The 25,909-nt window shown below is 45.6% G+C and overlaps 1 protein-coding gene across 3 annotated transcripts in view; it reads right to left on the bottom strand.

Annotated features, from left to right (window-relative positions):
• Positions 1-25,909, bottom strand: part of CDK5RAP2 (CDK5 regulatory subunit associated protein 2) — a 156,725-nt gene that overhangs the window by 91,988 nt on the left and 38,828 nt on the right. For all 3 annotated transcript variants that reach the window (XM_016155936.2, XM_016155938.2, XM_016155937.2), the window contains 5 exons: positions 24,146-24,308; positions 22,998-23,051; positions 22,023-22,142; positions 19,546-19,638; positions 13,588-13,806 (listed from right to left, as the gene is read on the bottom strand). In XM_016155936.2, coding sequence (XP_016011422.2) covers positions 13,588-13,806; positions 19,546-19,638; positions 22,023-22,142; positions 22,998-23,051; positions 24,146-24,308 — 649 coding nt within the window. The remainder of the gene's footprint in view (positions 1-13,587; positions 13,807-19,545; positions 19,639-22,022; positions 22,143-22,997; positions 23,052-24,145; positions 24,309-25,909) is intronic.

The raw sequence follows: 25,909 nt of genomic DNA, 5'->3' as shown, positions 1-25,909 counted from the left end.
AACAATTTTTAAATGAAACAATCAGGATATCTAAAAGTCAATTTGCTATTTTGGTAATACTGACTGAACTTTCTGAAGTAAAATGGTAATTTTTTTTTTTTAATATACTGAAAACCTGATAAAATAACATGTCTGGGAGATGCTTGAAATATTTAGCGTTGAAAGGGAGGGAGGTGGAGGATAGCACGGATTTGACGAGGTTAGTTGTGAGCTTGATTGCTGAAGCCAGGTGACCAGCACATAGAGGCTGATTCTTTCTCCTTTTGCGTATATCTGACATTCCATAATAGGCCGTTAAAAAAATATATCACTAAAAACCTGGAATACCAAAACATGAGATCACAGATGCATTTTTAATGATGTTATTTTTCTCAATTTTTAATATATTTTATACTAAGTATAGACTAGATTCATAATGGGAGGTAAACATTTTTAAAGTCACGTTTTTTAGAAAGAAACAAACCACTTTAAAATGAAAGGGTTTTTTTTTTCCCTTGGGCAAACAGATGATGATAAGATTGCCCTAAACCTTTAATCTAAAACAACTGGACCAAGAACCTATCATGCATTGTAAATGTCAGTAAATAGAAATTCAATTCTAGAGAGAGGAAAGCTTTTTTTTTCTTTATCATACAAATGATACCAAAGCAACATTACCAGAATTCTAAAGTTAAAGAATAAGAACGTTGTCTCACAATACAGTCTTGCCAACAAATTAAACCATTTTCAAATTGTAGATATTCATATTGGTCCTTGTCTACCTACAGCCATAATTTTTATAGAATTTTAACTTTGGTCTGGCTTTTTTCACATTTTACTTAATTCATTTCATTACACTACAACCTAGGAAGAGCACATGGTAATTAAATAATGATGATACAAAAAGAACAACTAAAAACCCCAAAAATTTAAGAGTCAAGAGAAGAGTTATTTTTTAAAAAGTAGAGATAAGAAAGGTCTCAAAAGCTGCTACACCTGAGTGTAAAATTGGGCTTTTCCTCAATCCTAGTCCAAGGGAAAGGCAAGATGTGGTCGCTAGGCGATGCTCAGGGAAAGATATCACATGACCTTCAGCTTCTCCATTTCAATGAGTATAACATAACTCACTTACCTATCTCCCCACTGTCTCCAACCATTGGTTCTTACAGATAATACAGCAAAGAATAGCTCTGTGCATAAAGCAGTTTTTTCCCTGACTTTTGATTTCTCACCAGTGCTGATATTTTCTTAAATGTTTGTTAATTGGTATGAAATGGTTCTGCATAAGAGTCTACATTTGCATTTCTTTGATTGGCACCATGTTTCCATGTATTTGACAACCATTTGGATTTCTCCTTGTGCAAATTGCCTGGTCATTAATAAAAATACTTTCCAGGATGGTTCTAATTGAAAAGCTGATCTCTCAAGAACCACACACACACACACACACACACACACACACACACTCACTGCCCCCTATCTCAGAAAAGCCACTAACACAAAGTCCATCTATATTACTGATGCTGTTAGAGATGAGGTAGAGTATGAGGGTTTACCTTTCAAAACATTCATCATCATTATTATTTTTTTGCCTTCCTGAGCTCTGCGAGCTGGACCAGAACGAGAACAGGCACCAGGACGGAGCTGCTGCGGCTGAGCAGCAGGCAGTGAGGGGCGGACCTGGGAGCACCCACACCTGGGTTACGTGGGTAATAAGAGCCACAGTGTACCAAATGGCTACTGCCGTTCCAGGCACTGGGCCAGGCGCGCTATATGAAGTCACGTAATCTTCACAACCTGCGGTGGCCTGCAAGGCCCTCCTCCACCTGCGCCCCCCACTACCGCGCCCACGCCTTCTCCCGCTGCTCTCCCGCCAGCCTGCTCTGCTCTGGCAACCTGCTTGTCTTGCCCTTTCTCTGACACACCACAGATACTCCCAGCTCAAGACCTTTACGCTTGCTGCTCTCTCTACCTGGAATGTTTCCGCAGGTTGCTGCCTCATTTCCACCAAGTTTGTGGCTCAAATGTCACCTCAGTCCAGTTTTCCCTGACCATCCCTCTTAAAATCACCAGCACTAGCCCCGCCACGACCTCCCTCTCCACACTCCTTCCCTTCATTATTCTTCCTGATAGCATCTTTGAATGGAGTATTTAATCTACGGATTTTGTGTGTGGTCTCCCCGCAACAGAATGTGAGCTCCACGAGGGCAGGGATTTTCTGTATTTTGTTTCCTGCTGTTATCTTGGGCACCTAAAGTGGAACCTGGCACTCAGCAGGCACGCGTGGCAAAATAAAGATAGCTATAAATTATCTGACCTTCTTCCCACTGAGAAGTGTGGAGTTTGTGTCCCTCCTAGCTATAATGTAGGCAAGGCAGTGACTATTGTGACCAACGGAATTCAGCAGAAGTGACACTGCCAGTTTCCAGGTCCTAACTTTAGGAATTGGCAGCTTCTAACTCTTGTCTCTTGCAATACTCTCCCTGGGAGACGAGTCACACATCTAAGGAAGTAAGACTACCACTGCCATGCTGGAGAGGCCACACGTGCTCCAGCTGACAATCCCAGCTGTGCTTAGCATTCCAGCCAACCCCCGAAAGGAACGAGACATGTGAGTGAAGAGTCACAATCCCTCCAGACCAGCCCATTCACCGGCTAATACCATGAGTGACCTGGACCATACAGAGCGGAAAACCACCCAGCCGAGCCCTATCCAAATCCCGGACCCACAAAAATCATGAGATATAATAAAATGATTACTGTTTTAAGACACCAAGTTTTGGGGTTATTTGTTATGTGGGAGAACAGCAGCTAATAAACATCTGTTGGATGGATGGATGGATGGATGGATGGACGGACGGACGGAGATGGGATTGCTCTCATTCTGAATGAGGAAACAGGCTCACACAGGTGATTATCTAGATCGCAGTCGCTGAGGGACAGCACCCGCCTAATTCTAGGTGTTTCTAATTCCAAGCCTCTTGGCTCACTTCCGCACCATGACAAGGGTTTGGATTTCTTTTGCGATGATCCCAATCCACAACACAGTCATCTCACTCTCGCTTTTTTAAAAAACCTCCTCCTGAAAATTGGTGAGAGAATAGGAACCATAAAATCTGTGTTGAGCCATTTTTAAATTCACAACAAATGTGCCTGCCATCTAGAAAGGCCATGCCAACTTTTTAATTTCGAAGTGTCTGTATTAGGCTAAGAAGTAAAGAGTGCGCACTGCTCATGAGCACAGTAATTGCAGGTCCACTCACGTCATTTCCCAGATTTAGTTCCCTCCTTTACACAAACAGCTTTCAGACCCCTGTTTTCATGTCCGGTTCAAGTTCCAGTGCATGTGTGCATGTGTTCAGCAACAATTTATTCCCTTCTCCATTTCGTTTGTTACAAAAAAAAAAAAAAATTTGATTCGGCCACCCAGGTTAAGGCCTTCTCACATGTTTTAAGAAACACTACTTGGGTCGCGTCACGTTTCTTCCACATGTCCCCCAACCTAAGAGCTGACAACATGGGAAAGACCTGAGCCACAGTCCCACAAAGGACATGTAGTTCTGTCATTCCTCAAGATTAGGGGTTCTGAACCCGAGGTCAACTGAATAGGCCCCCAGGAACCTACACGAATTTTTGTGTGTGTACCTTTTGGGGGGTAGAGGGCCCCCAGCATAAATCGGGGTCTCAAGGAAAGTCGGAAAACCAAAGAGCATAAACTATTTCTCTTATGATAAGCATTAGCGATAGAAACAACTATTTACCGAGCACCAGCTAAGAGCCTAGCGTGGACCGAGGCGTTTTCCCATCTCTAAAACATCCCCAATCCTAACGACTGCCTACGCGGTTCAGTGTTCCTAGTCTTGTGGTTGTGGAAAGGAAACGATGGCTCACAGAGGACGAGAGATTTTGCAAAGCTTTTCAACAAGTTCTAATGCCGAAATTCAATCCCAGGTCAGAATGACCCCAAATTCCGTGCTCTTTCCACCCAACTACACTGTTAAGATCACAGAAATATAAACCACTGTGGGCACGGGCTTCCCTTGGTCAATAACGCCAATACCCTGAGCTCACTTTACAGTTTCCCAAGGACTCGGGATTGATGGAATATCCCGCCGGAGACTGGGGCCCACCTGCTAACGAAGTGGGCAGGACCAAGGATCTTGGACCTCAGATGAAGAGCAGTCAGAGAAAGCCTGAAGTACAAGGACCACTGCAGGGAGAGGGGGGATGTGTGCTGAGGTGGCCTTGAGGAGGAACAGCTGCCATGGCAACACAAAGACAGCCGCCGGGCTCATATGCTCGGCACCAGCGGAGTTATAATAAATGTTTAGGGGAGGCATGGAAACGGCATGTCTCGCCTGAGCAAAACAATCAGAACTGAAAATTGATAATCTTGGGTGGTTTCCCCAAACCTCCTTCAATATTCCTGGGCCGTGAAGACAAACAGACCTAGCTCTGAATCCTGGCTCTACTGCTAAAAAACTGTGGCTACAGATCATTTAAATCTTCATGAGTGTTTCCTTTCCAGAAGACGGGGATAATAATACAAACTCCTAGGGTCCGTGGAGGGTTAAATGAGGAAACGCGAGATGGGTGCGCAGCGCCGAAGGAGGGGGACAGGAACCTGTGTCACCGCCCCTTCTCCCCAGGCATGTCCCTCGGGCCGACCTCCACTCCCAGGTTCCCTCGTGTGGCCACGGCATCACCCTCCACCCAGCCGCAAGGTTCCTCCCTGTCCCTTGGACACACAACTGGTCGCCCGACAGGTAACCCAGGCCTGAAGGGACAGCACGTCCTCCGCACAGAGCACGTGAGAGCTGAGGGGTGCGGATCTCGTGCTTCTACATGGACGCGAGAGCCCAGACCTGGCCCTGCCGGCCACCTCGACCGCCCGCAGTGTTCTGCAGGCTGGGAATCAGAGAACCACCTGAAAATCTTATACCCAGAGCAGGGCTTTCTGATAAAAGGGAGCAGTTCTGGTTTGTTTTTGGAATGGGGCAGCTATGTGCGGCTTAAGGGAGCCATCCGCCCAACAAGCGGCAGGCCGGGCCAGGTCTGCGGCGAGAGACCAGGAGAACCTGGAACTCAGGTCTTTGCCTTAGGGTGCAGCAGCCCACCCATTAGCAAGGACCCCCAAGGAACGTCTTGGGCTCTGATTAACCAGATCAGTCGCTCCTCCTCCCCTGGAGTCCTGGGAGAAAACAGAAAGGGGCTCCTCCCTGCACGCTCAACCCCTGGTCCCCCTCATCCCACTGCCACTGCCTTCTTCAGAACTTAGCTCTCTCGGGCCAACTGCAACAGCTTCCCAACGGGTCTGCCTCTGGGTTCACCCACCAAATCACATGCACACCCCTGATCATTACGTCTCTGCCCAGAACCCTCCTGGGCCTCCGAGCTAACTCCAGAATGAAGCTACCTGAACGAGCAGCCATTCCAGGCTCCCAAAGTAGGCTCCAGCCTGCCTTGTCTCACTCTCCAGGCCCTGTGCCTGTCTCTCCCCAGTCACCTCCAACTGCAAAAATAAAATAAAATGTCCCTCATTCTGCCAGGGGACAGCACGGCAATCCTGCAAGGCCCCATCCGAGTGCCGCCTCTTCCACAGAGCCCTCCCCCACTATTCCGCCGCTCAGCGACCATCCTCCCCGAATCCCACCCGCCACTCCGTTCTACAAACCTCTATAGCACTTGGGAGGGCTGATCACGTTACAGCCATCGCCTCATTCGACTCTCACGATAACTCTATGCAGCAGATATTCTGATTATACCCATTTTCCAATCAGGAAAGTGAAGTCCAAAATGCTAAAGCAGCAACCCAAGTAAACGGTGGTGGAATCGGGATTTAAAATCAGCTCTATCTGTGCATTCCTTTCACTAAACTAGTGGTTTTTCAAACTGAGCTCAAGAAGTCCTAGAATTAGCAAAGCCCAGGTGTGGCTGGCTATCATGTCCCTGGACCTGCCTCCAGAAATCCTTTCAGGTGACTGGGGGGGAAAACATGGAAATTTACATGGGATTTTAATACGAGAAGCCACCACCCTAAAGAATCTGCCACGTCCCCTTGGGTGCGTCTGTCTCACTTGCCTGTTACACAGCGACGAGGGAAAGGACTGTGGAAAGCCCCCTCTGCACCAGGCCACCGCTCTGCTTTAGAGTGAGAGCTGCCACAGCGAGATCTGTGTGACAACATCGACGGAGTGGCCTCGATTTCCACTGTACCGGGCAATTTTTCTCTAAGACGCGCAGGGACGACACGGAACTGAGCGAGGCCTTTGCATATCGGGGCTCTCTTAGAGGAGGCTGAGTTTTAAAAAGTGGACTATTTGAAAAATAAAACATCCCCGTAATCTTAGAATCACATTAGAAATGAAAAGCCAGGCCCTCTTCCTTCTCCAGTCAGCTCGTTTGTTTTATCTCTGGCCAGATGGAGAATGAGAAGGTTCTCATCCGTCAAATTTCCACCTTATCAGGGTTCACTGTGAGAAAGCTTGTCAAAGTACTCAGTAGTTACCTTTAAATATACAAAGGAAACTTCTCCGAAATCTTAATGAGGTATAGAGACTCAGGGATGTACGAGCTGGCAGATCGGTATGAGACGGTGGCCTTCTGCCGGCTCAGTGGAGCCTCATGGCTCCCGGGGCCGTGGCAGAAGCAGGACGCGGTGGGGAGAGGGGGGAGCCCCAGCCTCCCACCTCACTTCACCCTGAGCAGCTCTACTTTTATATGTTTTCTCCCCAGAAGAGTTCATTTGAGCAAAGAATCCATACGCTTAAAAAATAAAGGGACGCCACTAGCATGAGACAGCCCTGGCCACAGAGAACTAGAAAACGCGTGTGAGGCTGTGAGTTCTGCAGAAGTTCTGAGCGAGGAGCTCAACGTAGCTTTCACCAGAAAGCTGGGAAATAATGGACAAAGGAGCTGAAGCTGTGCAGGGGTCAAGGCCCAGCTGGGTCACTTAACAGCTGCCAGGGACCGGGTGAGGCACTGCACCTCTCCAAACCTCACCTGAACAACACAAAGGCACATACCTGCCTTCCCCTCGGGCCCCACTCACCGTTCCCCCTTGTCCAGGCTCATCCATGTCCCCCTTCTCTCTATCAGGAATGTATTTCCACCTCCCATTTCCCGGGCAAATGGCGACCTGCCCTTCAAGTCTCAGCTCAAATCCACCTCCTCTGCGAAGCCTTCTCCCCCCCCCCCCCCCGCCCACCCGCCCCCTCTGAGCACGGTTCCAGTCTCTGCGCTCCCAAAGCAGGTGGCCTACCCTATCAGCACTTAGCGTGCTATGTTTTAGTTAGCTCTCTGTCTGAGTTTCTATTCTATTTCTCTGCTACGTTCCTTCAGAGACTCTGTCTGATTTGATTCGGTGCTATCCTCCCAGCGCCTAGCACAGAGTCTGGCACAGAAATAACAAAGAGGCAGAGATGAAGGGAAGCCTTTCTGTTTGCGCCCCCAAGACTAGAGCAATTCCCTATAAAAACTGATGGGAAAAGCCTTTTAGAGCAGTTTCCCCAGCAGCCCTATGCATGAGCCACTACATACTCCAGAGTCTGTCACTCTGAAAGGGCTCTGACTTCCTTCCTAGAGGGATCGATCAGCTGGAAAGGAACAGACAAGCACCTTCTTCAGAGGAGAGGTGAATGTTGATTAAGGAAGAAATTTACAGCCTTGTTGACTTGACTGGTAAAAGAGCAGACCACATTTATTAGTCAACAGCATCCATTAGATTCTAGCAGGCAGTGGTTTGTCATTCAAAGTCCTGAGCCAGCATCTTGCCACACAATTAAAAAAGAGGAAAAGAGGAAAGAAGGAATCAAATACACTGCGTATCTTGAGCACCTACTTCTAAGTGCCAGGACCCACAGCAGGCATTTTCTCGTGCATTATATTTTATTATTCATGTATTTAATCCTAAAAAAAAAAAAAAAAGATATAATCAAGCCCATTTTAAGAGAGAAAACATTAGTTTAGAGACATTAAGTAAGTGACTTAAGAGTTTTAGAGTTAAGGATCTGCAGAAGCTAAGATTCCAATCCAAGTCCAGCACTGTTTTCCACTATTCCAAAGACACCTACTAAAATTGCTAAATTTCTAGCTCTCAAGGTGCGAGCATCATCACCATCAGCAAAACAGTTGCTATTTATTGATCATTTATGATGTGCCAGATACTATGCTAAGTGATATACCCTATCTCATATAATCCCTACAACTAATCTGTTTTTCCAACCAAAAATGGACACCACCACTCGGAGAGGCCAAGGTACTGGCTCCCAGTCCAACAGTCGGCAAGTGATAGAGCCAGGACTCAAATCCAGTTTGACCCTATAGTCTCTGCATTCAGCCTCTTTTATAAGAAACTGGAATTTGCAAAGACAGAACTTCTTCCAACATAGGACATTTAAACTGCATATTATTCTACAAGGATGTCAACTCAAAATCTTTACACCTGATTTAAAAAAATAAAAAAGGCAAAGAGAATTTTGACCCTGAGTAAAAATCACACCGCCTCGGGTCTGTGGTCTTAGCCCTAACTGACCAGCCTGCAGACACTGCTTCCAAATGCCATATTTTGATGACAGTTCACCAAGAGATGTTCTAAATGCTGTCACAATCTCATTTGGAGCTATCCATCAACAAACACATGTGAGAACTAGGGGGGAGCTCAGGCTAAACTACCCTGAAATTAAACCCGCACATGGGATTAGCCAGCTGGGCGACAGGTACAACTTTAATTAGATTTTTGGGCTTTAGCCAGCAAATGCATCCCCACAGAGCTAAGTGCCCAGGTACTGAAGCACATGCTTGTCAGGGGAGCGGATGACAGGCCTCCTAACAGATGAGCGCATCATGAGACAGTCTGAGGAATGTGGCTAAACTGATGTCTAATATACATTGCTTAGAAAGGAGAAGAAAAAGCCTATGACTTGCTCCTCTCCCTGCACCCGCCCTGAGGAGCACAAAGAACACCTGAACCAGGGGTAGCAAATCGAAAATATTTACTGCTCCCCATCACCTTCATCAAACGCATGCATACATGCATGCACACTAAAACGACAGCCTTAAGTCTCTGGAGCCAAACAATGTATCAAAGTCAGAGACGTGAGGGAAAGGATATGGGAATCCAAGCAGCATTCCCGTCACAGACCACAAAAGCTAGGACACTTTAAATATCACGGTAAGGATGCCGACTTGCAAATACTGGGGGTTTTGTGTTTTTTGCAATGGCCTCCAGATTTCCTTGAAGGAATATGGGTCCCTCTGGTGGTAAGGAGGTATAATATGACGAAGGGGATCTATCTATCTGAGGGACACTTTTGGAACCTGCTTATCGTAAAAAGACTTCCAAAGTAAAAATCAAGCTTGTATTCACCAGAACCTACCAACAGAGCCTGCACCATTGCAGTCACTCGATAAATGTCCTTTGAATAAACAAATGAACAAACTGCAGATTACAATACATGCTGAGTCAACTGGCACTAGGTCACTGCAACCACGGACAATTAAAACATGGCCAAACTCCTCAGCGTTCAAGCACGGTCAGACACAGTCCATTCACAGGCCTCTATCCAAGCTGTATTTTCAGAAGGACATTGTCTCCCTCCGAAATGCTTAAATGCAGACACAATGAGACTGCAATAAATGGTTTTGGCATGAGCAAAGGATGGTTTGATCACATCCGAAACATGGCTGGTTGGCTTACCAGCAGAAAGAATTCAGGGAATGCTATAAAATCTAGTACTGCTTGACAGGGGACCACCACAAAGGCTTTGAGTCAAGGCTCACCTATATTCCCCACTGATTTTGTAGTTGTCCAAGAAATGAGAATAATGGGAAACAGCTAGACATAGTCCCAGGGGACTGAAAACCTTAATGCTTACAAGCTTAGCAACCTGGATGACACTGATCTGGCCCTGTGCAAAACTGCTTTTATAGAATGAGGTGTTGTCAAAGACTGTCTACTGCTCAGAGAACTCTTTCTAAAACCTACCCCAGGCAATAGTCCCCTCAGGCCTGAGTGCTGGCCAAAGCTGTCCTTGTATCGTAAGCATGTTCATCTTACAGACACTGGAGATCTTGTAACTAAATTTCCCTTTTTACTTTTGCTGCCAGGAGCTTCCAGCTGAATGTAGGTCCCCCTCTCCAGTACTGTTCCATGAACCGCAACCTGCATTTCTACTTACTGCTGGTTCCATTTTACTAGTCACTGTTATTTTTCCTTGACCTTAACGTCTTTATTTTTATTTTGAATCTCATCTAATTTTATGGCCTATGAACCTCTGAAAATGTTTTTGAAACACCAAAAGGAATTTTAAAAGCTTCAAATAACCAGAATATTTCAAGTTGGGCATTCTTGTTTCCCCAAAACTACATGCACCCTCACACCTCTGCACAAAACCCCCCTCCCTGCCTGTCTAGCAAGCTTTAACTCAAACTTCAGAACTGGTTCAAAAGTTACTTTCCCCAGCTTGCTCTGATCCTGCAAGCCACTTCCTTCCCCTGTGCTCCGGTGGTACTTTGTTTGTATCTCTGTCATGGACTCGTCCCCATACCTAGTCAAGGACCTGCACAGTGTTCAGTGGTGACGAATACATGAATGGATCTTTCCTTTGCCAGGGCAGAAATACAGGCCATTAAAAGGTCTAGTTTTCTGTTCGTTTCAATGTAACAGCAACTGTAGCAGCCTCTGGTGAGTCGAAGGCTCTAGTTAAAGAGCCTTGTTAACAGAACAAGCTGGTCAGACACACAGGGCCAGTGGTTATGCTCAACCTCTGCATGCGCCTGGCACCGGCAGGCAAAAGCACCGCCCTATCACGTTTCCCCAGACTCTGAACAAGCCAGTGACCCCCAGATCTGGTATAAAACATGCATATGAGATGGACACAACCAAACACTTAGAATACAATCAGAAGTTAAGCAGAGATACCCCTGTGATGCAATACATATGCAAAAAGAAACCACGGCCACATTATCTCGTCAGAAACATCGATGACCTGACGTAGAAACATGGTCATGATGAGACAGACGCTCAGAAGCTCTGAGTCACAGGCACGCTCATCTGAGGGATGCGTTTAGAGCCCACAGCCGTGGTTTCAGTCTGCCCAGCGCCCTAAAGCAAAAAAGCACTTTCTCTGGGTCACAGCTCATCTCCTTCCAAACATGTGGTCCCAGAGCAAGCTGACAATGGCGGTACGCACGCGCACTTCTGAAGATGAGCGGGCACGTGAGCCAAGCTGGGCCTCCCAGGACCTCACGCCTCTGGCCGTCCTGACAGGGAGACAGCTGGGGAAGTGGAGAGTGAGTCCTCCTTCCTCTCATGCGATCCCAGCAGGGCGGGCGATGATGGGTCTAGCCGCTTGGAACTGGGGTAAGAGGACGCGGGAGAAGGCAGCCAGCTCTCAGAGAGACAGAGATGCGGTCCTTCCGGGAGTTTAGCTACACGAGGCAAGAACAAACGTCCCTTTGCCTAAGAATCCATCTTTTTGTCAACAGCGGCCTGAAATTACTTTAGAAACACCAATGTTTACATGGATTAGTGAATTATGGAACGACAATGTCTGACAATAAAAGAATAGGTAAATAATTATAGCATAGCCACTCTGTGTAGCTATCTAGCTATTGATTACCAAAAAAAATTACGTATTTTATATACAGGTAGCTTAACAAAAGTACATATGTGTGTACAGTGAAGGAGAAGAGGGATGAGCCATTTTAACCTACACTAAAAAAATCTGTTATCTAACAAGTTTTGTTAACTTGAAAAAATTAGATTGTGAAAGATGTAAGAACTGACTATGCAAACGGCACCATTATAAAAGGACCTCCGGCCAGTCTTGCCTGCATCTCGTCCGTAAAGGCACGAGTCAACTCTTACTCTTTTCATTCAACTCAAGTGTCATCTCCTCCTAGAAGGTTTCCCGCACTGCTCCATCCCGCAGGGACCTCTCACACCGGACACACAAGCTGCCTTAATGAGCTCCGGATTGTAAACTGCTCTGCATTTTGTCATCTATAACATTTTTTCAACTCCCTCAAAAAAAATGAAACTTTCAGAGGCCAAGCCTTGGGTTTTCATCAGCAACTAAACCAGGTGCATTTGGTGTTCAATAACATCGAATGAATCCAGGGAAGAGGTCTCTTAATAACATGCAAAAAACTGGTACGCTCCAACATTGCTGGTGCCAACATAAACTGGACCAGCCTTTTGGACAAATAATGTTTAGTATAAAACATTTACACCACTCGACCCAGTAATCTCACTTCTCAGAATCTATCCAGGGATTTCAACAGAAAACACCTTTATACCCCAAGATATTCATGGAAGCATTATTTAAATAGCCAAAATGTTCACCAGAGAAAGAAATTAAGTAAATCATGTGACATCCATTTGGTGAAGAGTATGCACATCTCAACATAACTACTCTACAGTCTACACGACACGGGACATGCCCACGATAGAGGAAAGGATCCACGGACAGACGGTGTTTAGCCTCCGATTCGATGCGGGCCCAGCTGCACCAGGACTGAGGGAGGACACTAAAAGCCAGAGTTACGTAATTTGAGTGCTGAAACTGTAAGTAACAATTTCTTATTTTTCTAAATTTCCATTACTGCTCTCTTATGTTCATTCGAGTTTTTGTTAAGCTACTCGAACACTGTATTCAATTCTCTCGTTAACATTAACATGAGGATTTCAAACGATGGCTCTTGGCGCCCCTGACCACAGCAGCCACCAGAGAGCTAACCTCTGGTACCCATGGCTCCCTTCTGATCTCTCTAATGATGCTGCCTGCCCCAGACTCTCGTGCAGGTAACTCGATTAACCTGCACGCCAACGACCTAGGTATCAATCATCACTCAAACTCAGGCCCTCTCCTACCTAACTGCACCAAGGCTCATGTATCTGGACGTTAACTCTCAGGACGCTGAATACTTACATTTAAATATAATAGAAATTTTAAAATATAAACTATCTTTTGCCCATCAAATTAAGAGAGAATTTTTTAAATGCTAACACCCGGTACTGAATAGAACAGTCTTAAAAAAAAAAATCACTCATATAGGGAAACATGGCATAATCTTCCCAGAGAACCACCTGAGTTTATCTGTAAAACAGTCCTAAAAATATTCATATTCTTTGACCCAGTAATTATATCTCTATCAGGAAAAAAAATCAGTGGATAAATATTTATGTATAAGGATGTTTTCTACAGCATTTGTTATAAGGCAAAAAAAAAAAGTATAATGACCTAAATGTCCTATAATGATAGACTAGTTAAATAAAATCTAGCACATCTAAGTGATGAAATATTATGCCCGCACAAAAAAACCATGTTTTTGAAAAATATTCATAACATGGCAACACACTAAAGAGAGAACACTAACTTTAAAAAAATGGTGAAGAAAAGTGCATTTTCAGCTGGATACCAATAATGCCTGGGCTGGGGGAAGAGAGTACAAAAGGACTGAAATATCAAGTAGTGAGGACTGGTCATGGCTAGGTGATCAGATGATGAGTTTTCTGCAACAAATCTCTCCCTAAACCCAAAAACGGCCGAGCAGCGGCAGCCTCCCAGCGCTGCCCGCCACCCCGGAAGCGGACAGGGTGCTCACGCGGATGGTGCAGTCTCCCTGGCTCTTGTCTCGATGAGCTGCCTCCAGGTCCTTCTCCAGTCTCTCCTTCTCCTGCTGCAGGTCACTCAGCTCCTGGGTGACCTTCTTAATGCTCCTCCGTAGCCTGTGGTTCTCCGTACTCTTGGTGAGGTTTTCTGAGTGCAGCTCAGCCAAAAGGGCTTCCTTTTCTAGCAGAGCAGCCTTGCAATCTGCAGCCCCCTAGAAGAGGAGGGAGAGAGGCTCATTAAACAAACCAAGAAATCTGTGCTCCTTTTTACCTGGGGGCGGGGAGGGTTAGCATAAACATTCAGGACCCAAAGCACAAATAATACGAAGACTGAAATAACTCGGGGTGACGTTTATGTTGTGATGCTGGTATGAAGGGGCGAGGGACCACCACTGTGTGAAAACTCTTTCTATGATGAGAAGGAAAAGCACAGAATGTCGACGGGAACTCTTTCATGGGGTGGGAACATAGTGACTTTTTCCCCTTCACTTCTCTGTGTTTTCAAAGGTTCTATGGTTAGTGAGCATGTAACTTTTATAATATTTTTTTTTTTATTATTCAAAAAGACTATTTTCAAAAGGTAGAATGAAGAGCTTCATTTGAAGAGCAGAGATGGATTCAAGCCCTGGTGATGTTGAGATGCTGACTTACATTAGAATGGCTCAAATCCAAGGTCATCTGGAGAAAAAGAAGTGGCCAGGATGGTAAACCAATGGCAGCCTCAAAAGGCTATAGATTCTGCAGAGGCCAAGGCCTAAACGTGTCAAGTACATTTTTACTTCATTGACACAGTTTACTGGAGAAAGTACGTATGTGATTATCGAGCATATAAAAAAATGTTATAACTCACCAATAATGAAAAACGGCAAATTAAAACAAGCTTTCGTTTAATAAGTGAGATTGTTTTAATGAGAATATCTAGTGCTGGCCAGCTTACTGTGAAATGACACAGTTAATACTCATTTCCTAAGAACTGTCCAAGCATCTAGAAGTTAGGAAATATGCTGGCAAGAATGTGTATTGAGATATATATATAAAAATATATATATGTGTGTGTGTATTGTATAAATATGTTCACACCCATCCCAATAATCGCATTCCTAGGATTCAATTTCAGGGCAAGAATTCAAAATACTGGGGGGAGGGAGCCTAATAAAGACTTTCAGTCCAGGCGCAGCTGGGCCCCAAATCTAATCAGAGTCATTCATCACAGAATTACTTAGAACAATAAAAAATAAGAAACAACCTAAATGTGCAAGAACATGAAAATGGGTAAGTAAAATATGATCAAGCTACACAATGAAATCTTAAAACTATATTTACAAAGAGTTGGATAATATATTTCTAAGTCACAGTGTTATATGAAAAAATGAAAGACCAAATTGTAAATGATCTAAAAAATAAAATGCGTACACAGAAGAAAGCCTAGAAGGAAAAATGTTAATAGCGGCTGAGTGATTTCCTGGCTTCCCTTTTTTCCTCCCTTCTAGTCCTCTGAAAAAAAATTTTTTTTGAAGCATATATAATACTTATAGTCAGGAGAAAATACACTTATTTTTTAAAAATCTCTGCCTTGAATTAGACTGAGGCTCAAGATTAAAAATTCAAAAGCAGCACTTGAGCTCTGAAGGTCAGAACTCGGGGCTGTGGATTAAAGGGACTGGCTCCAACTTCCTGGCCTCCCCAGGAAATCCATCCTGGCTGCCACCGACAGGCTAGTCTCAGAGAGTGGGCCACCACCTCGGCAGTCTGGAGGCGGAGGGGCTCTGCTGCTTCCGAGCCACCCACGGCCCAGCCATCTGGGCCCGTGTCCCCAACTGCTACTTCGGACACAGCGACAGAGGCTGAGGGAGCTCTCCATTCAAACTTCAGAGCAGGTTTTATAGAAGCTTCTGTTTCAGTTTCCTTTAAAATTCAAATAAGTAAAAAGAAGTGGGAAAGTTAAGTCACGGGCCCCCCCCCAAAAAAAAAACACCTCAAAAAATAAAAGAAAATAAACGACCTGAAAAGGCTCATCCGTTTTTCAGTTATCTTTTATTAAGGACTGATTATACATATGGAGCTAAAAACAGGCACACATATTAATCTCTATTTTTCATACCAACCCTACAGAGTACACATTACTATCCCTCTTTAGGTAACTGATGCTCAGAACTGTTAAACGAGTAGCCTGTCATCAGACTACAGTGATTCGCAGGACTCCGGAGCCAGTGTTCTTTCCACTGCCTTGCCCATCCCAGTGCAGATTCCAACACCAACAAACAACCAGGAATTAAGACAAGCACTGAATTCAAGGAGGGATGGCTAGAGACAAGGGCATGAGTTAGGACCTGGTTAGAAACAGAACAGCAATGGTTATTATTTAAATAGTTACTATAAAGTGATGAAATTTCTGTATGACTATCATACAAGTAATGAGGGCAAAGCCTCTTTAAAAATCCAAGCTCTAAGGATTCAAATTCATACATTCTAGTCATTTCATAAAAACGCGTTCCACATTAAATTTTCCTTAAATGGCCCTTTGAAAAAACTTCTCTGGAGAGTTTTTTACCTTTTTCTACACGACACCTTGCTTTTTAATTCCATCTCCTCAGTTAGGTGTTTATAAAGAGTGGCAAACATTTGGCCTAACTCCAGCTGGTCAGAAACTAAAGGCCAAATATAATATTAAACAAATCATCCTTCCCCACAATGTAGAAATCCATTTAATAAAGGCAAGAGTCAGAAAGCTCAGAGTTCAAGTTCTAGCAGCATGTGTGACTTGAGAGAAGTTAATTCTCTAAGTTCAGTTTCCTCATCTGTGAAAGTAACGACCTCTATTTCACAGGGTTATTGTGAAGATAAATGTGATACACACAGTTCCATTTCAGTGCGTGCAGGAAAGATAAACCTAGTTCCCCTTTTCCATCACTTACTTCGTTATCTTTCATTTCCAACTGAAAGGTCATATGGAGAGTTTCCACAAACTGAAATCTATGTGCATAATACCACCAGCAGAAAATTTGGAAAATGATCAGAGTAATACCATGTTTTTATGTTAGAAGATGTGCCATGCAACTTAAGGATGAGTTAACATATACCGAGTTACAACCTGTACCCTGATACTTTCTTCTTTAACCCACATAAGGATTTTGTGACACAGTGTGATTATCCAGACTTTAGGATGAGCAAGCAGTCTGGGAGAACTCAAATATCTAGTCCAGAATTACACAGGTAGTGAAGGGCAGAGTCAGGACTCAAATCCATGTCCCGCCCCATGTTCTTCCCAGTAAAAACTAATACGGTATATACATATAATGGACTAAACGCAGCTGTTTAAAGAGTTTTTAAAAAAGCAGAGATACACACACACACACACACACACTCATAAACATGCGAGTGCTTGTCAAACTGCTGAAATCTGAAATAAGGTCAATGGACTGCACCAATGTCGACTGTCCTGACTGTGATATTGGACTAGTTACACAAGATATTACATAAAGGGTAAAGGGCATACAGAAATCTACTGCATGTGAATCTACAACTATTTCAAAATAAAAATTACAAAAAAAGAAAAGATTGGATAGATCTATAGATAATACCATGTTTGATGAAAAAAAAGATTATAGAACAAAATACAAATTAGGATCCTACTTAATTTTTCAAAGCTGTTATATATGTGTGTGTATACATGTATGTATGTATACATGTATGTATACATGTATGTATGTATAAACATGCACTATTAACAAAAGTGTTAATAATGAACATCTTTGGACATGAATTCATTGGTGACTTTTATCAACCTTTTCCCACTATTTTAGTTGTTCCATAAATTTCCGACAATATACAATTTTACTTTTATATAGCTGGGCAGGGAGGAGAGAAGATATAATGTCATTTCCAATTTGAAAATATGTTTTTTCAATGGGTAAAAAATACACATGCTTTTGAATGGGCAGAGCCAGCCCACACTGTAACCGTGACAGCAAGGCACCTGCGCCTGGAATTCACACCTCTGTGCTGTGACGACTGCTCCAGGAGTCTGCATTACTTGCTGTTGCTTAGTGTCAGGCGTGATGCCGACCCTGTGAGCTTTGGCTATTTTATTCATGCTGCAATTAGTTCAAATCAAAATCCCCAAAAGTCCCCAAGATAGGAGAGAAAATGCATTTTCGAGCATCTATGTCACATGGAAACTACGTATACCTCATAATGAAATAACCAACATAAGCATCCTGTGTGCGGTGACTCACACGAACAATCGCAACGGTAGAAAGAACACAGACTCCACAGTCAGACTTGAGTCCAAGTTCCAGCAACCTGTCGAATCGTAAACTCGCTGCCTTCGTGGGTAAAGACCAAATGAGCGCCCTCGGAACAGCCAACAGGACACGAAGAACCTCAGGAGTTTCGACAGGTCCTCACCTCTGCACATGGCAAGGCAAGAAACCCGCCAACTCTGTGCACGACAAGTCCTCAAAACCATTCTGAAAGTCTATGGACTAGGACAGAGGGCTAGGAAATTAATAAATGTACATATAAATCTGGATAACGTTTAAATGTGTAAGTTTACTTATTTCCTTTCAAGGCCCAATATAAGTCAGTCACCCCAGTGCTTACAAGGGTGTCTGGGGTCTCTGCTTGTCGTTTGCCTACCTATTTTTTTTCTCTAGCAGTGGTGAATACAAATGGTTTTCCTTAAAATTCAGCTTTTAAAGCTCGTTATTTTTTACATAAGAAGCTGAGTGTAATCCCAGCTCCGTTTCATCAACCACTGTCAAGTGGGAGGGAAGGCAAGTCTGAGCTTCCAAAAGCAGAGACTGGTCTCTCCTAGTGCATCAGGATTTAAACCGAATTATTTCAATTATTCTTAGTGAGAACCAAAGTTCTTCTAAAAATAAAGCATGGGATATGAATCTTAGGACTCAAACAACCTCAAATTAGATTTAACTTCTACTTTATAACTAAACACAACCTGAGTGGAGGTGTGCGAGGGGAGAGTTTTAGGCAGTATGAACTTATTCAGATGATGGAGCTTTACTCATTAAGTTATTAGTAACAGGTACATGCTGTACAGGGAAACTGGAAACATGAGAAGAAAACGTTAAAATAATTAAACACACAGAACTAAAATTAGCAAAAGAAAAGGATGATCATAGGGAGGACCAGCAGGAGTCCTTGCAATAAAACACTGGAGGAAAAAAAAGAGAAAAGGCAAGTCAGATCTTCAAGGCCTAAAACACACACCTGGTAGGGAGCAGGCAGGACTGAAGAAACCAGGTGAGGGGAGCCCTGGGATGACAGGTAAAAGCACAGGCTTGGGGAGTGAGACCGGCTCTGCGGTCAAACCCCACCCTATTGCTTGTCGCTTCTGTGACCCTGAGCAAGCTGCCCGAGTCTCCAAACCTGGACTTCCTCAGCAGTACCAGGATATCCGCAGTGCCTACTTCAGGGAGCTGTTGTGCAGACTGGCTGAGCTAATCCAGGGAGAGCGCTTAGCAGAGGGCTTGGCACATAGTATATGTTCAGTGAATGCCAGCTATCATCAGCAATTACTACATTTAAATCCTGGCCCTGCCACTTCCTAGCCGTGTGACAGTGAATAAGCTGCAGACCCTCACTGAGCTTCAAAAACCCTACAAACACAAGTGAGACAAATACCTTTCCCCCGGGGTTGTGACGATTAAATAAGACGTCCCACACATCTTGCACGGCCTACTACTGGCACGCAGCAAACTCGGCATGGAGGACCAGTTGTCACTGCTACCAATATCATCATCACTATCACGTTGAGGAGGGCACTGGAGAAGCACCCGAAGCTGGAGGACGATTTCCTTGAACTGGGCTGAGCTATTTCTATTGCCGAAGACCACGCAGAGTTTTCCGTGGTTCCTTTCAGCTGCCAAGTCCTGACCTCCCCAGGAGCAAGGATCAAAGAGACAACCACTTCAACTAAAGTGAGCACTTACCTGGCATTTCTGGGCCTGTGCTTGCTGATGGGCCTCTCTGGCTTTAGCAAGGGCAGCACTGAGCCCTTCGATTTCGGAGTTAAGTCCGTCAACCTGGGTGAAAAACAAGGACCAAGTAGGCAACTGGGCTCCTCCTTTCCCTGCACAGCCCCCGTGTGTGTCCTACTGAACGGAGTCGTGCTGGTGACTGATTAAGGGCTTTGCAGCCAGAGAAGACCTGAAGCCAGGAAGGTGGGATTTCCAGTTTGGCTATCTCCGGGCTTGATGACTTCAGGCACACGACTTAATCTCTTTGAGACTCGATTCCCTCGACTATAAAATGGGGACCCCCCCCCCCACCTGACCACTGCGCTGCCAGGTTAAACGAGGTGATGCGCAGTGGTGCTAACATAATGCCTGGCTCATGCCGCTAGTATTATGATTACTATTATCATCATCACCATCACCATCACCATCACCATCATCCATAGAGACCACCTAGCCTGGCTATTCCCAGAATTCCTTGTCTTCTAGTGAAACTTCTCCTCTACCCCGGAGTCAGTCACCAACTACCACGGTCACACCTGGACTTTCCCAGTACCCGCAACTGCTGCAGCACTGGGGCCTCTGCATATCAAAGGTCTCCGACTTCAGCTGGACCCTGAACTCCCAAGACGTGACACAAACTGCAACCACCGCTGTGAACCGGCTCTCTGCTGCTTGTGACACTGGCGATGGCTCAAACTCTCCTTTAGCTTCTTCGACACCAGCTTCCTGGTGAGCTCCATAATTCTGCAACCCTTCCTTCCCTCTCCTTGGTGCATTCCTCTTCCTGTACCTGGAATTCCAGTGGCCCCTGCGGTCCAATTCCCAGCCTTCTTCTTTCCCACTCTCCTTGGAGAAGTGGATCGACACTGAGAATTTGGATTCACAGCTGTTTAAGAGTGACTCCAAGACCTACCCCCTCAGGCCTGAGCGCTTGCCAAGCTTCAGACTTGCAGACCTGTCTGCCTCCAGGTTCCTCGCAAAGTCAATACTTTCTAAAAGACTGACCACCTCCATCGCCATCCCCCGTCTCAGCACCATCTCCATTTTCTACACGTCTAGCTGAACTGGCAGCATGACCATGTCCCTGCTCAGGCCAGTCAGAAGTCAGCCTTGACTGCTCCTTCTCTCAAGTCCGACATCGGTTCACCAAATTTCCCCAAATTCACTTCTCATTTTTAATTATTTAGTTATTTCTCATTTTATTTCTTGAATAAGCCCCACCTCTCCATTCTGACTTCTGATGACCACTGTTCTAATTCAGCCTTTCTGAACTAGGTGTCGCTCACCTCGGTTACTGGCCTCCATTCTCTCCCTCCTACAGTCCACTCTCTGGATACGGCCAGAGACCTTTCTGAAATGCCACCGTGATCACGGTCCTCCTGCTGAAGAGCCTTCGGTGGCATGCCGCCCAAGCGACAAAACACGAACGGGTCCACCCCCACCAGCTGGCCCCGGGTGACCAACCTCTGCCCTTACCTCGCTTAAGTTCTACGGCTGATGCTCTGTCAACCTCAAACTGCTTCTGGTTCCCCAAAAACATACAGGACTCTTTCCCAACTCAATGCCTCGATCAACGTTCTCCTCCTCTGTACAAAATGGCCTCCCTGTCTCTGCCTTCCTTCCCAACCAACTCCTACTTTTCCTTTAAAATTCAGTTCAGGCACCTTTCCTCGAAGTACCGCCTAACCCACAGACACACCCTAATGTGCGTAGGTCCCCTGCACTTCCACAGCCCCCTGTACCTCCCTCGAGCACAGCACTGTCTTCTTCCCCACTAGGCTTGCAAGCAGAGCTGGGTTTTCTTGTTTCTGTGCCTAGCACGGTTATTGGGACACGACAGATCGCTATACCAGTGACAAGAAAACAGTGTGGCATCATCAGCCATCACCTTGGATCCCAAAGGCGACAACCCAGACAGCTATCTAACTGGCTCACAGCCATAGCCTTGCCTCCCACAGACTCCTTCAGCTCAATTTTCTGTTGCCTTTTAAAAAATCAGACCCGCATTGTCCAATATGGTGGCCACTAGCCACCTGTGGCTACTGGGCACTTGAAATGCGGTTGGTCTGACTTAAGATGTGCTGGAAGCACATCTGGACTTCAGATTTTTTAAAATGTTAAATGTTTTGTTTCATTGATTAGATGTTGAAATGATAATATTTGGCATACATGTATTATTAAGTTAATTTCATCGCTTGTTTTTACTTCTTTTAATGTGGCTACTAGAAAATTTTAAATTACATATATAACTCATATATTTATATTGGACAGTGCTGGGTTAGACACTCCAGAAAAACTTCTAATTGACTACAGGACGCTTGTCCCACTTTCTACAGCCAACTCAGCTCTCACATAAACTTTTTTTTAGCTGAAGTTAAGAGTTCAGGTCAGGACAAGCCAGTCACAGAGGCTAATGAAGAAAACTCTGACTCGAGGTGCATCGGACATACCTCTTTTTCCTTTGACTTCAACGCCATGGTTAGACCCTGAATGGCTTTATCCCTCTTTAAACTATTTTTCTTTTCTGTAGCAATTTCTCTTTCCTTCTCTCTCAGGTCCTCCTGAAGTGTCTAAATTAGATTAGAAAAAGATTCACTAAGTTGATGTGTTCCAACCAAAATGCACTGTAAATATATCTTTAAGAGCACACTCAAATGCAGTTATTCTATCTTATTCCTGTCAACCTGTGATTAATGTTTCCAAGTAGAGCTGAACGCAGCGGCATCAGCTCCGAGTTACAGTGCTACTGCTCACGGCAACAGGGCTGGGTGAAAGGAAGGGGATCAGAGCAGTTACGGCGATGACAGCTATTCCCGTGGGAAGGGCTCCGGTGCCTTCTGGGATCTGAATACAGTCACATCAGAGCCTTTGAAACGGTACCAGGTTATTTGGGGGAAATAACAGATCATTAATTTCATTCCTTAATGCTACAAAAGCTAGCAGAGAATTTGGTTTGATGGAGACTGAACATATACATTTATAGTCTGAGTTCATTTCTAAAGATAATCGCCGCTGCCTGCCTCCCAGGCTGTCGTGAGGATCAGAGATAATGGACATGAAAGTGCTTTCGGAGCTGGCAGGCGCTATACAAATGCCGGCAGCTGCGCCGCAGGGACCTTGGAGCACCGGCTTTGGGATCAGACTGGCAAGTCTGAGCCCTTGTGACACTTTTTCTGAGCTACGTGACATTGGGTAAGGGACCTCACCTCTCTGGGCCTCACGTGACACATCTGCAAAATGGGAATGCCTGTGTCACAGTTACTGCAAAGATCGAGAAACCCCCTCTCCACTGCCTGAAGCCTGACTGGCAGACAGAGTGGTCAATGAATGACAGCTCTGTCACACAGATTTGTCTACTGCTCGCAGAATACAGCAAGAGGCAAGGATAAGTCTTCGACACATTTTTAAAAACTGGATCAACATACCTGGATCTTCTCTTCAAAGCGATCTCTCTCCTTCTGGTGCTCCATTTGTGCGGCCTAAGAAAAGGCATTAATTGGTGCCCAGAAGGCACCCACCATCCAATGGCTTCCCCAGAACAATCAGAATGAGTACCTCATTTACTTACTATTCCCCACTGCTGTGGAACACATGAAAACAAGTGTCCACCCCCCTCTGCCTCACCCAAAGTCCCAACCAAGTGAAGAAAAATATAAAAACGAGCAACCCATGTTGGTTCACCAACAGCCCCACGGAGGGTACACCAAGGAACGACAATGAGAGAGGCCCACTCGGGGCCTAAGAAGTAAGAAAAAGGAGCAAAAGATGAAGGCCGATTACAGCCGAAAACTAATCGGTGGGGCTAAAGAACTCACGGCTGCATTAGGGACAAAGGAGACCCTGCTCCATAAAGAAGTCGAGACTTCTCATGAGCAGCCGAACATCCCGGATGTGAACAGACCACACGCAGCAGCTACCTGTGCTCTGAGCAGAGTGGGAAGGTCTAGACTAGGCCCACCTGCACTTCCAGGTCCTGCCCACCCTCTTCGAGAGCCTTGCACGGAGGCTGCCTATGTGGGGAAGGGTTCAGGGAGGCTTCGGGTCAGGACTAATAACACGCCTCCTAGAACTTGGGAAAATATCACTCCTCTGAGCTGAGCCTGCTTCTAAAACTCGACGCAGCACCATGGTCTCTACCTCGCAAGGTAGCCAGGAAGATTAAATGAGGTGAACCCCTTTGGTGCTGCAGCCCCAATACAGGCTAGGTTCCTGTCCCCACTGCCTCTGAAGTTTAGGACAAAAAGTAAAATGGGTAAGTACCATAATTTTATCCTCAGAAAATCCAAAAGATGAAAATAAAGTCCCCAGGCAACAAAAAATTAACACGTAGTAAAACAGAGGCAAGCAGGTATGAACTGTTTTTTTTAAGCAACTTTATGGGAACCTGAAACTGAAAAGGAAAAAAAAAAAAATGCCCCTGACAAAGGAGGTCGCTGCCTGTTCGTCAGCTGACAGGGAGCTAACATTTAGCAGTGGACTGTGTGCGAACCGTGGGGACTGGATGTGCAGTCCACTTCCCACGGAAGAGACCGGCCTGCTAATTAAAGTCCCGCTTCGTGTCCTATCGCCTCACCTCAGTTTCTCTCTCCTTTTCTTCCCTCAGAGCAGCGGAAAGTCCTTGGAGCCCTCCAGATGACACATTCTCATCAGGAGACGCCATCTGAGATTTCTCCTCTTTAAGGCACTGAATTAAAGCTTCTTTGCTCTTCAAAGACAGCTTCAGCTCCTCAATCAGTCTAAAAGAGAACAAAATTTAAATATTAATTCTAAGCTGTTCTCTTAGCTCAGTGGAGCAAGAGGAGGTAGGAAATGGGGCCAGACATCTTCAAAGTAGACAGGTCCAATGACTGAACATAAACAGAATCGCATTTTGCAAGGTGGAGATTAAGGGACAGAATTCATGTGACATTCAACTGTCCCCTCGCCTCCTGCCTGGCCCTGGTCAACCCAACTCCTGAGCTGCTAGACTCTGGTCTTATTGAGTCACACTCCTGCTCAGACTTTCGACAGCCCCACCACCACCATCGGAGGATTACTAATTTTTTTTGGCCAAGAAATCTTCTTGGAGAGAAGAAATCTGGCACTGAAGGCTCAACAAACGTGACCGATAAAGCAGAACTATTCCGGTAAGTGTGAAAAGACGGAGAACGCCTCCCCGAGGCGTCTCGGGGCAAACTTAAAAATACACTGACTTTCAAGATAAAGGTCAAACTCTGCAGCAAGGCATTCGAGGCCCTGGCTCTCCAGGCCTAGGAGACCAGAATCCGCTGACAGCTTCAGCTTGGCCTCACAGGAGGCCGCCACCCGCTCCATCGCCATGCCACGCAAGAGCCAGGCTTCCAGCTCTCCCAAAGCCAGGCTGTTCTGTGCCTCTAGACCTTGGTTCGCACGGCGCCCCGTACCCAGAATGCCCTTCACATCCCTACTCCCACCTCCGCCTGATACGCACCCATCACCCTGCCAGAAGAGTTGGACATTATTCTCCTCGGGGGAGCATTGCCAACCGACAACCCCTCCCCCCGGGATCCCCCTCAGGTGGAGCTGAACACATCCTTCCCGAGGCCACCAAATTACCCCTACCAACTGTTCCCTGACAACGGCCAAGATATTTAGGCTCCCTGAGCCTGCATTTCCTCAGCTATAAAGGAGGGATAACCTGCTTATGTGGAATGGAGATAAGCTGTTTATAACGGCCCCACACAGCTCCAGGCGTATGGCAGAACTCAACAAATGACAGCTGCTATAATTATTACTTTTTTTAACATTCAATAATTAATTAGCATTTTGTCAAAGGACCCTAAGAAGAGCGTTTCTAGCTAAGCCTAAAAAGTGACTTACTACGACAGGAGGAGGGTGGGCGGGCCTGGAAGTGTGGCACGCTTTCCCTGGCTCCCAGGGTGAAGGCGAGGCGCAGGCTGAAAGCAGGGACAGCGCCTGGCGCTCCGGTCTGTCCCTGCGTCCCCCTGAAACCCACATCAAAGTCCTGACCCCCAAAAGTGACGGCATTAGGAGGTGGGGTCTTTGGAAGAAGACGAGGTCATGAAGGTGGAGCTCCCATGAATGGGAGTGGTTCGTGCCTAACTGACGGAGCCCTTGCCCCACCTGTCAGGCTGAGATACGGAGAGAAAGAGCGCCCTCACCTGACCACGCTGGCACCTGACCACGCTGGCACCCGGATCTTGGACTTCCGGTGTCCAAACTATGAATAAATTTCTCTTGTTTATAAGCAACCCAATCTGTGGTGTTTTGTCACAGCACCCCGAATGGACTACAACAACTGGGTATAGACGGTACCGGCAGCACCAGTACAATGCCCCCCAAAACTTAGAAAGAGGAG

The sequence above is a fragment of the Rousettus aegyptiacus genome, unplaced genomic scaffold, assembly GCF_014176215.1.
Source record: "Rousettus aegyptiacus isolate mRouAeg1 unplaced genomic scaffold, mRouAeg1.p scaffold_m13_p_3, whole genome shotgun sequence".
Classification (NCBI taxonomy): Eukaryota; Metazoa; Chordata; class Mammalia; order Chiroptera; family Pteropodidae; genus Rousettus; species Rousettus aegyptiacus.
Note: the sequence above shows the minus strand (reverse complement) of the source record. Positions and strands in the feature narration are given on the sequence as shown.